The sequence below is a fragment of the Leptidea sinapis genome, chromosome 29 (genome assembly GCF_905404315.1).
Source record: "Leptidea sinapis chromosome 29, ilLepSina1.1, whole genome shotgun sequence".
Taxonomy (NCBI): Eukaryota; Metazoa; Arthropoda; class Insecta; order Lepidoptera; family Pieridae; genus Leptidea; species Leptidea sinapis.
In genome coordinates this window covers 2444227-2458220 of record NC_066293.1, presented here as the reverse complement: position 1 = coordinate 2458220, position 13994 = coordinate 2444227, and the positions used below count along the sequence as shown (strand labels likewise).

Genomic DNA, 13994 nt, shown 5'->3' with positions numbered 1-13994 from the left:
AAATGCAATTCATTATATTTAGGTAGGAAGGATCCTGAACAAGGGTTCCTTGTTTAAAACAGCGTATTTGCCCATTTTAGTGGCTATGTGGCTAGAGAGGGAAAATGAACACGGACCTCTTAATGCGTCCAGAGATTAATTTGTCTAAGGGCACAGGATAATGAATAGTAGATTTGAGTCTTTATTTAGAAACCTGTTACAGTAACAGGTTTCGGCAAAAATAAAAAAGGAACCTGTTTCTACAAAAACGCGTAGTAGGTTAGTTCAGAAATATAGCAAGTAGAGACTAGTACTGTTAGTTCATAGTAATTCTAACTACAAATCGCGCAATAGGTTATGTCAGAAACGTAGCGAATAACAAGTTACAACTGACAACTGGTGACAACTGACATCTATCGGCTACATCGTGTGAAACTGGCGTTAAAGCAGCTGATAATTGCGTCCTGCTAGTTGCTAACTGCCAGGGGTGGGACAGACGCCTTCCCTTCCCTGTATATTATTATACTCTTTGGTTGGCCCGAAAATGAAAGCTTTGTCAGCTGTCTCTCGCTTTGAAACCTTTCAACTTTTCTTTATTTGTGTCACTGCCCACTGGTCATAAAATGGCAGCTACTTCTAGCGTTAGCGCATGTATGTAGCTCTCGTGTTCCATTTTTCATATTTACACTACTAAATCTATCCTTTATTTTCTATGTTGTGGCAAAATTAAATAACTAACTCTACGAGCAATTTCAACACGGTAAAAAATTGCAATACCTGCATTAAAAAGTAGAGATATTATTTAATTGCGTAACAACATTAAAAATGATTTTATAATTTCGAGCTTATTTATGCATAGTTATTTTCGGGGCCAATCTCCAGATGGCGCTAGTTTTCAAATAGACAGCTCATAATGCGTAGAGAGGGCTCTCTTTTCCCTATATATTATTATACTCTTTGCTAACTGCTATTGCTATGTTGGCTTGTAAATGCTACCCGTTTCTTTTCTTTTTAGTACGTTGAACACGGAACGAAGGAACATGTTTGTATCTAGGTTACGTCATCCGCATAAACTGCCAAAATTCAAATTGTGAATAATAATTATTAGTCTGTACATAGACTAAAAGTTTTGAAATTTGAAGGTATATTATATTATAATAGGTATAAAAATAATAGCTCTTTAGCGTTTCAAACCATAAACAGTTATGAGCACTATAATATATTTGTAAAATACCCAAAATCCAACGAAATAATTAATGAAAACTTTATATTTAGAAAAACATTAAAACTAAAGTGGCAATGGGCCGGACAGACGTTAGATGGACCATTCAGACCACCACATGGAAGGGACCTGCAGGAAAGAGGTATGTGGGCTGACCGCATAAAAGGTGGACCGATGAGATTATAGAGATTAGCGGAACTAACTGGCTCGAAATAGGGAAAGATATAAAGGAATGGAGGAGGCCCTTACACAACTGGTATCCATTTGAAAATTACGAAGAAAGCCAACATAGTGCATGCATTTTAACTTACTAACATAGAAGTTAATAATAAAATAATCATGTTTGTTGACTAACCGCACTAACATACTAAAACTAAAATGTAGAAAATCAAATGGAAAATCATTAAAAAAGGCTTTATTATAATTATTATTTAGAAAAACAGAATATTTCCAAAAACGACTCGAGCAAGTGCCGTCCACGTACAAAACGTAGCTTATGAGGTTACAATAAGAAGCCTGTGGCAGAAAAAACATATTATAGTAACAGATTTCGTAGAAAAAATGTAATGGACGATATTGCGTAGCAGAAACCTAAACGCCCATCTCTAACGAATAGTACGATAGAAGGGACAAAAGGATCACTCCCTGCCAAAAATCAAGTTTAGGCTTGATTTAAGCGTTCATATTCCGTTGGACATCATTAAATCGAAACTGTTTTGGAAACACACTACCCAGGGGGCATATTATATTGTAAGTCTTTGATTAATACCAATATTGTCCTTAGATAATTATAAGTACGTTTAAATAGACTGTGACATCTGTAAACAAGTCCCAAAAAGTAGTGGTGAATAGTTAACCTTTATTTTCAGAACCCCACGCACACTGAAGACAAAGTGACTAACACCAAGAGGCTCTATCTAGCCGTAAAAATTATTTAAGCCAAGAATATTTTATTTTTATTATTGACCATAGACATCATGTAGATTTCTACTGGTTCATACTTCACAATAAAATATTTGACATAACACGTCAGAACTCTGTCCATTTAAAATTGTCTATTCTTTCTTCCTTTTTGTGCGGCCGTGTTACCGCGTGGTTCACCGCCGTGTGTTTTTGAATAACACATCAAAATGGCAATCAAGCCCGTATACAGGCCGACTATCGTCAAAAAGAGGACGAAAAGATTTATCCGCCATCAATCGGATCGATATGACAAACTTAAACGTAACTGGCGCAAGCCCAGAGGTAAGCTGTTGTTCTAAGACTTATTCACACATTTTATTTAATACAACTTCTAACAAATGCACTCAAAACCTAATTAATCAATATTAATCATCACGCATGCCAATTTTAAAAGTATCTTTTGATTAATATACAATTAATGCGGTCCATAGACCACCATAAAATTTTAAGAGGTTATGTTTCTTTCCCTTTTATATCTAATTGCTAGAGATCACAACTTGTATGTGGCACGAGTATCATATCTATATTTTTGCAAGGGCACTCTGTGTTATACATAAATAATATGTTAGTCACAATTTGTTACCTTGCTACATTATATCTACCAAACCCTATTCCGTGCAATTTATATAATTATTGCCTGGTCATATTGGTAGGTACATAACAGTTAAACCTCGTGTTAATTACTTCTTAACTGGTATCAGTTTATGATTTATCATAGATAATGTAGCATTTAGTGCTCCATTGATCATGGTAACTATTGTTTATGAATACTAAGCAAACATCCACCATGTAGAACCATGGGTTGGATCTATTATCATTTGGCACCAGCTTTAAGATCATCTTTTCATCCATCATTCCGCCTCTTTTAGAGGAAGTTTTAGGTAGAGTGCCACCAAGTGCTGTAATGATATACCAAATTTGAAGACTGTTGGAACTTTCCAGAAAAAAGTTAAAAATCTCATCCTTATGTCGATTTGAATTATTAAGTATCTGCTCACAAGTTGTGTGCATAAGTCCTACATTGTTAGATATATCTTATTAATAATACATAATGGGATCAAAGTTTTAGTTTGTTTCTGCCAATATTTCTAAAATTGCTATTATTTTAATATTTATGTATGCATATATATATTTATGTAATATTCTAAACAAGTAGAACCTTATTTCAAATTACCATCTTCCAAAAAAATATTTTGGAACCTTTAATAAAACTAAATTTATTTTTTAACAATAGTAGTTACTCAATCGGTCACCTGGGGGCTGCTGAAAATCAGCGCTGTGTTGGTATTATTCCAATGCAGCATAATGCTGAGTCAGTTCCTTTTGATAACAATAACTGCTACACAGTACTTTTAAATTAAGATAATCACTATAATATTATGCATACATTTGTTCATTTGTTTTTTTTTTATCATTTGTATATTTTTATGCTATAAGTTTTTCATTATTTTTTTACCTCTAAGTCTTTTTTAGTTGTATTATTATGTGTGGTTTGTGTTTGTTATTAATAAAGTTTTCATTCATTCATTCATTCGTATTATAGCAAAGTAGGATGGGTCCAAAATGATGAATATTACTCATTATAATTATTGTTTGGGAAAAAACTACTGGGAGTCCCTTAATATATTTTTTTGTATAAGTAGGGGGTCTACCCATTTTTTTTTGTATATAATTATTATAAATGTAAGTAATTTATTACAGCTCTTCAAGGAAACATTATAAATATGTAATTGATGCTGTTTCATATTGTAAATTATTTAGCTCCAAATTAGGCGCATCCTATACTATGGCTGCCAGATAGCAATATTTAAAAAAATATTCCTGTAAACTTTTTCATCATACAAATATTTACACCTATAGGGATGCTTAGCTCAGATGTGAGGGTTCATATACCCTCGAAGCTTATTGTACTCTTAAAAATATATTTCATTTTCAATCTTGGCACTGATCAATACCGTAAATGCTTGCAAATTCGTTGACACGACTGCAACTCAAATACTAATAAAGTTTGGTGGTCTACATTTAAATGTTAACATTAAACTGAGTTGTGGTGCCCCTTCCACAGAAGCCAATATAAGAAAAATAGAATAATTCATTAAGGCTAATTTAAGAATATTAAAACTTATACATCAATGGGTTGAATTGATTTGGGTTCCTCTTAAATATTGGCTTTTAAAACTTAAATAGTACAGCATTATTTTATATAAAACACTTATTAAAAGATTAAAATGTGTGTAATTGTAAATGTTATTTTGTGTATAAAGCACTTTTTTATTATTATTTAGTTAACCCGATCTTTTGAGACCTTTCCAGATCACATTTTTAGGGGGACTACTAAATTAAAAATAAATAAAAATTTAACTTTAATGCAAAACATAATATGACTCATGTTAATCAAAGATAATAAGCATTTTTTAATTTTAATTGAAAATTGACTAATAAAGTTTGAATTGCAGGTATTGACAACAGAGTGCGTAGGCGTTTCAAGGGCCAGTATCTTATGCCCAGCATTGGTTACGGTTCAAATAAGAAAACACGTCACATGTTACCCAATGGTTTCAAAAAGGTGAGTGCTATTTCATTTTGTGTATTCTTTCACAGGCATAAGGGACCACATATTTAAAAGCTATAATATTCTATTGTTCCAGAGCTGGCTCACTGCTAGCCAGTGCCTGAGCAATGATCAAAACAAACTGAAATAATCTTTATTCAAGGCCTTACTTTTGAACTGTCATTGCATTTACTAAAAATCTACTCAACTAATCTATAACTAATAAATATAGAGCAGGGGCATGTATGCTATAAAGGCATTTAGGCACTGTCTACCATCTTAAGAAGAACCTAGCTAATATATAACACTAGTGTTAGGTAATTTAGTTCTATTATTCTGTAACAAAATTTCTATTGAACATCCAAGCCACAACCTGAGAGTTGAACAAAGAAAACAGAATTTGAATCGCGCATCGTTCATAAAGTTTTGTTTTTCAAATTTTATTTGTGTATAGAAGTTAGGGTTATCACTTTAAAAACATAACATATTGTTTAGATTTACAAGAGCGACATCTCAAGTCAATTTCCTAATATGCAAATATTGGGGTGTAGCAGGTAATCAACTGTAAAGTTGGTCCTGTAGATGAAGCCACAACCTGAGAGTTAAACAAAGAAAACAGAATTTTGTAATGAGGCGGTACACAAATGGTTAGCTCAGTTGGTTAGAGCACCGGCATGGAATATCGGAGGTCGTGGGTTCGAATCCTGCATCATTCATAAAGTTTTGTTTTTTTAAATTTTATTTGTGTATCATCCACCCAGTAAGTTTTAGCTTACTTAATTTTAAAAACTCAAAATTAACATGACTAGAGTAAATCGCAACATAATCCTCTTCGCGTTTGTGTGATACCTAAATATTATATTTTTAAGGTGGTAGGTGCTTGTATCAACAGTGCCTACCTTGCTAGAAAAGCAATGCATGCCCCTGATGGAGATCTGTTCTTTTCCTTTGGTTATACTGCAAAAATTATTGTATTTTGCAAGGGCACTCTGTGTTACACATAATTGATATGTTAATCACAATTTGTTACCTTGCTACATTAAATCTACCCAACCCTATTCCGCGCAATTTATTTTATTGCCTGGTCATATTGGTAGGTACATTACCTTTAAACCTTGAGTTATTTACTCATATGTAATGTATCACTACAATTCTGAATTCTCATAAAGTTAATGCAGCATTTACAATTGAACAGAAATATTAAACATTGGTGTACAAGAAAATAGAAACTTTACAGGAAATTAAATAACATATCAGTTTGATTTTGTGAAAATAGTGGTTTTAGTTTTTGCTAAATAACTGGTATTCACTCTATGCTAGAGGTATTTCATAAAAAAATTGTATTGCTTTTTAATTAATTAAAATTATATTTAATTGGAGAGATGATCTCTTGGTTTTTATAATTGCAATTCATATGCAATAGTGTACACTTATTTCTATTATATGATGTTTTCTCCAGTACATTACAAAACTAAATTTTAGATAGGAGAAAATTTACAGAATACATGAAGAGTTTTTACCATTAAGGCATTTACTGATTTCCCTCTGCTCATTTGTCAAATTCAAATATTTTTATACAAAATAGGATGTGACATCACTTATTGAAAGATTCCCAATCTGTGGAATTATTAAGAAAGTGTGGAAATATTTAACAATTCTTTTGAATATTGTAATACTTTTATTGAACACTTCGTGGGATCTTGTTGTAAAAGCATATACATTGCCCCACAAAAGACTTACTATCTCAAGTTAGCCGAGTAATAGGCATAACAAGTTTATATTTGTAGCTCGTGTTAATATTATGATTATCACAGTTTCTAGCAAATTCCTCAATGTGCTTATGAACATATAGAACATTATCAAGAATATATTCAGAAGCAACAGTCAAACAGATTATTTCTTTAAATTTTTCTCTTAATGATTCTTATTACAATGTCAAGTCTTATTACAATTTTCAATAAATTAAAAAATATATTACAGGTACTAGTACACAATGTTAAGGAGCTGGAAATCCTGATGATGCAAAACAGGAAGTACTGCGCAGAGATCGCACATGGTGTCTCCTCAAAGAAGCGGAAGTTGATCGTAGAGCGTGCACAGCAGCTTAGTATCAGACTCACTAATGCAGCCGCAAGACTTCGTACCCAAGAGAACGAATAAATTTATTATTAAACTTTGTCGTGTTGGGTTATTTATCTCATAGACTATTTGCTCCTTAGGCTCAGTTTCCACCCAAGAGGAGAAAAGCTACGAAGCTGTCATGTTATTACCACCAAAGCGGAGAGGAGATGTGAGCTGTGCTTATAAAAACGCTTTCGGGTGTGCGAGGTGCGGCGGGAAGGCAGTGGGGAAAGAAACGCTCCGCTCTGACTGTCGACGCAGTACAAAATTCTATTGAAAAATGAGTCCTCTCCTTTACGCGTGATCCATTTCCACCGAAGCTAAGCGAAGAGATGTGGAAATAAAGAAATCTGATTGGATATCAAAATACATCTCTCCTCTTCTCCGCGTTGGTGGATACCCGGCCTTAGTTTTCATATATTTTAAGACTACGCAGTACATTTCGCTATCCGAGCTTTCGAACTGTACCTACTGCAATCTGTACACCTACCTGACAACCTGTACACTAGAGTGGCTTCGATATTCAGGCAGTATGGCCGCGTACGGAGTGCCTCTAACAATACAAGAATTCGAATCAAGTGTGAACCTGGTGCCCACGCAAGACGCACTAGGCCTCATATAGGCTGAATCAGTATGAAACTTGGTGAGTGGAGGCGGTAGGAGTGCTAGCCATCGACACTTCAGTTGCCATGACATGATTCAAGTGACTTAGCTAATTCCAAATGATTGGTTCCTTTTATATACATAATTCTATAAAAGTAGTACATAAACCGTTACTCGATTCCGTGAAAAATATCACGTGCATGTGAAAAGCTATAAAATCATGATCGGATTTGGTACGTCTGAACCATCGGAGGCGGTCCGGTAGCGGTCCACATTCGATTCAATCATAATATGTCGCATTGTCCATTATTACCGTACAAAGTACGATGCAGGTCAATTGGTTAAGGACGGCCACCGTATCATCCGGTTATATCCAGTGTTAGGCTACTCACTCTCAGCAGTCTGTCAGTCAGAAAAACCGACACGAAGCAAGGCGAGACTAGGGTACATGAGCGCACCGTCGTCACTCTTGTCACCTTGTGGAGAATGGAGCAGGTATAATTAACAATCCAGTAAGTAATAAGTAAAATATTTTGTTGTTCAATTGAATAAATACCCGTCTAATAATATCGTGAAGACTGTTTTTAACTTTATAAATCCTAATCCTGTAAGTAAGTTATGAGCAAATTCCTTATTTCTAGTGATATAAAAATCACTATTAAGAGCGCTTTCGCACTACGTCCGATCCGTACCAGTGAAAATACAGTTTGAAGTAGTCTTAGAACTATTTCTATTGTAGTTTACGCACTCGATTTCTTTCCGTCAACCGGTATAAATGGCTATCGTCTATAAAAAAGGTTATTCGTTAAAATATATTATAGGAAACAAGAAGGACCTAGTAGAATCATTCATACATATTTACCCGAAGTAGACCATTGCCTTGCGGCTTGGGCACGGGGTAGGGCGCTGGTGTACACGCGACTTACTCGATACTGGCTCCTTCGATATCCAATCTACTCCAGTAGGTGCTGGGGCTTCTGCTTCGATTATCGAAGACAGTCAAGTCGTATGTCGAACTCGGTGAGTCTTATATCTTTATTTTGCCGTTTGGTGTGGAGACACTTTGCCCGTGGGGCCCAGATACGCAGAGAATGTACAAAGTACTATCTACGCTCCTCTACAGGGCTACTGGATTCCCAAGCGCTGGCAGCTATTTCGGTCAACGGATCAGCCTCGGTATCCAACGCGGAAATTCTGCCATTAATCAATTAATCATGGTACATTTTCTTGACAAAATAGTTGTTTCTTCATGTAGGTAGTGACAATATAAAGTATAAGAATTACGTACTAGAATACCTATCTCTATATATTTTTAAAGTCTGGTGTATACCTTACTACACTTACATATATTTTACTTACATAGTTTCGACAGGTACATAATTTGAATTATATTTATTGATTATTATTAGCTCTAAATCTGATCTCGTTTACTCTTTACCAATGCTAAATAATATTACGTCAATGTACCTAAATACATACTAAAGGTTAATTTAAAGTTAAGGTGGAAAACGAACTGTTTTAACTTTAATACTTACTTACCCAGTATATTAAATACTTTTAATAAAATTAAAAAAAAGGTGATAAATTATTAGCAGCACTGTGTTAAAAAAATATTTTAGTAAAAATATAAAACAAAAATCGGGCTCGTCCGGGATTTGAACCCGGGACCTCTCGCACCCAAAGCGAGAATCATACCCCTAGACCAACGAGCCTTGATGACCATGAATGAAATAGACGTTTAAGCCATGACAGATCATAATACTTACTATTACGTCACTTGTTTGGAAAGTTTATCATGTTGATTGCTCTGTAATCGCCCGTGGCCTGTACTGTAACGTTCTAACAAGTTGAAGGCTTTATAACAGTTGATGTTGCGTAGGTAGGAATATCGTACGAGTAATGAACTTTCTCTCGAGTAAGTACGAGGAAAATAAAATTATTTAAGCAAATAAATTACTATTATATTATGACCGCAGAAAATATTCAGTTTTTATACAACACCAACATCAAAAAGTGCATAGATTAACATTGTTTAGATTTGATGTAGAAAGCAAATGTTTCAAAGTGAAGTAGGCAAGAATAATAAAAATAATTGAGCGGCAAAGGCACAAACTTCCAAAATAAACTTGAATCGTCGAAATCTAGTAAAACGACTTAAAACCTATCAATAGGTAACACATATAAATAATAGCATTTTATTACTATTAAAGGTACAGGTGACAGGTGTATTAAATTAAATTTTTAGTTATTTGATACTTTTCAGTTTTTGAAGTCGGTTTTTTTAAAAGTATTTTTTTTATTAATACCCCGAGGCCCGTAACAAAAAAAAAAAAGATTTTTGTCTGGTGAGCGATCTGACAGGTCCATTTTGTAAATAAAGGTTCACCATTTATTCCGTATGCTCTCCAAATCCATACGAAAAGGTTGAAGCCGTAATTTAAAATGTCTGTATGTTGTCTGCGTGTTCTAGCTCGCGTGCCATTTTGTAATAATTTACCGTTTGCCGAACTACTGTCATAGCGGTTAATGGTTTATGCAAGAGATGAATGAGTAAGTCAAAACAAATCAATTATTAATTTATATCACTTTTCTTGTAGATACATTGAATAAAGAATTTATACAATATAACATATACATATATTTACCATTTACCACTAGGTACTTCGGAAAAGTTGAGCTTTACTTACTGGGAAGTGACAATAAAGTCATTGCCCCTCTTACAACAAAATTTACAGCTTCAGCATTTGACAAAATATTGTTCACTTAGGTATACTTGTTGACAATAAAGGCATAAAAGGCATTTATTTTCTCAAAATTGATTCCTTTAGAATTCTTTTTGATGTCATTTCTAATATACTAGATACAACTACCGCTTTGGAAACAAATGAGAGAGAAGAAGTGGTGCAAGAAACTCTCCCTGCATTTTTTGCGCTCTTTTTAATAAAATTATACAATATTGTACTGTCATTGCTATTGCTATAAAATAATCATAATCTAGTCTCAGGCTGTCCGATCACTTAGATATTCAGCTGTGGAGTAATAGGATTTACGACAGAACCATTTTTTAATAAAACATTTAAATTTATCTATAGATAAGGCCTGAACTAATGCAGTGGCTGGGACTTTATTATAAAAGTATACACATTTAACAGAATGGCTATAAAAATTGCTTTTATTCAATAAATGACTATTTAAATTTAAAGAAAATTGACATATTTGACATGAATATTACTGTTTTGTTAGAATTATAATTGTATTGCTTAGATTATAATACTTAATGGTTAGGTTCAATTTTGTATAATAGTACATTATTGCAAAGGCCGGGAAATAGGCAATTGCAGGTCAGTATGAGTTCGAAGGCCGAGCCGTAGGCGAGAACTTCACTTAATACCAGACAGGCAATTGCCATTTCCGCCGAGGCATATTTAGTGCTTTTCTCAAAGAATGCAGGGAAATAAAACACACTTTTTATATTATACATTAAATTTAATTTACCTTTGTCGCTAAATATATATCATCTGGGGCTTTCATTAAAAATTGCTTTATGTTGTTTGCTTTTGAATCCGGTCGTTTGTTCATTAAGAAAAGTAGTTAAATTAAAGTAAATATCCCATAATTTTTTGTAAAATGTATAAAAAAAATTAAAGAGCAAAAAATACTTTTGTTATAGAAATTTTCTTACTTTTTTGCTTATAACTTCTCTAATTCTAAATTTAGCGCAAAAAGTTATATTAATATATTTGTAGGCAAAGTGATTTGCTACAAATTCTGCCTTAACGAATTTTTGTAGGAGGCATAGTTTCAGAGATATCGCGAAAACTGTGTTTGCACCCCTTTTTCCAAGATGGCAGCTGGAGGACAAGGGCGGCAACCTCAGAAATTTCGCGTTAATATTCTATTGTCCCCCCACACATGTCCCAAAAATAAATAAATTCGGTCCTTAAATAGTAACATTTCAATGGACTATCAAGAGAAATGAGTATTCAGAGAATTGATGTTGTTTAAATTTTTCTCCGTTTACCTGAGTAATAAAACAAACAAATTAAAATTTTAAATTAAGAACATAGAATATATCCTATAATTATGTATTTCTAGTAATAGGAATTTTGTTGTTTTGTCGGCAAGTTTTCGATGTTTCTAATTTAAAAATAATAATTTTGCTAATGATGACTTATTCTATATATTTTTTTTTGTGAAAAATTAACGCCACTCCAGGAAACAGTTTCCTTTAAATGTGAGAAGGAAGGGAAGAGAGTAAAAATAAGGATGTGACCTAATTTACGGATAAAATTTTTTATTATTATTTTGTTAAAAGCATTTATTGATAAAAAAAGATTATCACGTAAAAAAAAGTAATAAGGGTATCGCTTTAAGATAAAAAAGTAGTAAAGGGGAGTCGTTTTATTTTAAATGTTATCTTGCATAAAGCCATCCAGCCGTCAGATCGGCGAAATGGTATGGAAAAGGCAATGATTGTGAATGTTACGATATTTTTTACGATGCACGCCCCCGTACCAAGTACGGCTCGTTATCTGTTATACAGGCTGTTAATTTATAATTTATTTTTTTATACTGATCCAACATTGATGCTTACATCTATTTTTACTTTTCTAGTTTAAAAAAGAAACGACGCTGAAACAATCTTACCATCCAAAAAAAGTAGCTATCATGTAAAAATTGGCGAAAATTCACAGCTATTGATAGATAAGTGTTATGTCTACTAAAAATAATAAAACATCTAAATCAGGTTTACTCTCTGAACGGTTGATTGGCTTTATAGTAAGTGAGTAAGAAGAAACTTAATCATAATAGGTGATACAATTTGATAAAGGGACTTATATCTAATAAGTACAGTGTTTATAATAATGGTTTAAGCCTATTCATTAATATTATGAAAAAACTAATACGTAATTCGTGAACGAGTATTCAGTGTCTTAAAATAAACTACAATATAATTGAAGGTCGCTTTGATTACTGCTTTCCTCGTCCATGTTTTTCCTATACTGGCCTTTATTTCATTTTCCTATCTACCCCGTGTTCTTTTTTCTGCAGGTACAGGAATACGAGGTTTATGTTCCATTTTTTATAATTTTATTCAAATAAAACAAATCTTATAACTATATCTACGGTACTATGATTACATTAAATTGAAACTATCATTACGTGGAGGTGTTTCAGAATACTGGCACCATTTGATACGCTTGGATATCTAGGCTGATCCTTTGACCGCAATAGCTGCCAGCGCTTGGGTTGCCAGTAGTCCTTTTGAGACGAGAAGATAGTACTTTGTACATTTTCTGCGCCTCTGGGCCCCACGGGCCAAGTGTCTCCAGACCAAACGGCACAAAGATGTAAGACTCATTGAGACCGACACATTTGTGACGCTTGCTGTCTTCGGTAGTCGAAGCAGTAGCCACAGCACCAACTGACGTGACTAAAATAGGATATGATATCACTTATTGAAAGTCAAAAACTCCACCTATTCAAAGAATGCCAGACCTGAGAAGAAGGGACGCATGAAACTCAGCAAGCTTTTTTAAAATAAAAATATGGTAACAATGTAGTATCATTATTATTTAATAGGCTTAGGGCGGTCGCTCTATTCCCAGTCTTAATTAACATTATGGTATGACAGTTTCTAGCAAATTCACTTATAACATTATCAAGAATATATTGCGAGGCAACAGGATGTTTATTTCTTTAAAATTTGCTCTCAATTATTCTTTAGGAGCTTTTTTTAGGGCGAATAGCCCTCTTCTGCTCTTATTATAGGCCCTATCCATTATCCCACATTTAAGTTTTCAATTTCTAAATCTTACCTTTAATATTTTTGTTAATTTTCTGATTGGCTTATCCTTATTTCGTCAATGTATAGCTAGCCGGTTTTAATGCCACAATAGCCTGAATTTAGATGACTAGTATAAATATCGGATGGATAAAAATACTGCAATATAGATCAGAAAACGAAACACTCTGTATACTGAGTCCCAATAACGTTTCGATGTACGAATTTTCGTGCAAAAATTGGTTGAAGTCAAAAACACGAGCTCGGTAAGTAAAGATGAAATTATTTATAAAAACCTCGTTTAATATAAGATGTTTTGTTGTTTTACACGAGCTTTAACTAAATTTTTATGCACCTGGTAAGATTTTTAACTATGGGCTTAAAATGTGAAAAAAAAATGTGTGCGTCTTTTATCTAGTTAGTATCTCTGGCCACATCAGCTAGATTAAGCATTAATTCAGCTTTAATTTTTACAAATGTTTTTGCCTCTTTACATTACGCATAATAAATCTTATACATTTTTTTTTGGCAAACTGTTGTCACTAAACCAGTGGTTAGCTTTAGAAAGAGCACGGCTTACATCGTCAACAAATACTTATCTACGTTTAACTTTACAAATCAAAGAAGTGTAATTTTTTATAGAAAAGTAGGTCAAACGAGCGTACCTGGAGTTAAGTGATCACCTCCGCCCACATTCTCTTGTTAAACCAAAGGAATCACAGGAGCGTTGCCAGCATTTTAGAAAGGTGTACGCGCGTTGTTTGAAGGTG

At 33.6% G+C, this 13994-nt stretch overlaps 1 protein-coding gene and 3 non-coding genes across 4 annotated transcripts; 3 read left to right on the top strand and 1 right to left on the bottom strand.

Annotated features, from left to right (window-relative positions):
• Nucleotides 1-2256: 2256 nt before the first annotated feature.
• On the top strand, nt 2257-6891 carry LOC126973289 (60S ribosomal protein L32). The gene is made up of 3 exons (XM_050820505.1): nt 2257-2446; nt 4621-4730; nt 6696-6891. Exons 1-3 carry the CDS (start codon nt 2332-2334, stop codon nt 6873-6875), a joined length of 405 nt encoding a protein of 134 aa, XP_050676462.1. The 5' UTR covers nt 2257-2331; the 3' UTR covers nt 6876-6891.
• LOC126973663 (small nucleolar RNA psi18S-841/snoR66) lies at nt 2695-2825 on the top strand. The gene has a single exon (XR_007731405.1). It is a non-coding gene; the product is annotated as a small nucleolar RNA psi18S-841/snoR66 (small nucleolar RNA).
• Nucleotides 5693-5821, top strand: LOC126973662 (small nucleolar RNA psi18S-841/snoR66). Its single transcript, XR_007731404.1, has one exon. It is a non-coding gene; the product is annotated as a small nucleolar RNA psi18S-841/snoR66 (small nucleolar RNA).
• Nucleotides 6892-9079: 2188 nt separating the features above from the next.
• Nucleotides 9080-9151, bottom strand: Trnap-ugg (transfer RNA proline (anticodon UGG)). Its single transcript has one exon. It is a non-coding gene; the product is annotated as a tRNA-Pro (tRNA).
• Nucleotides 9152-13994: the final 4843 nt, after the last annotated feature.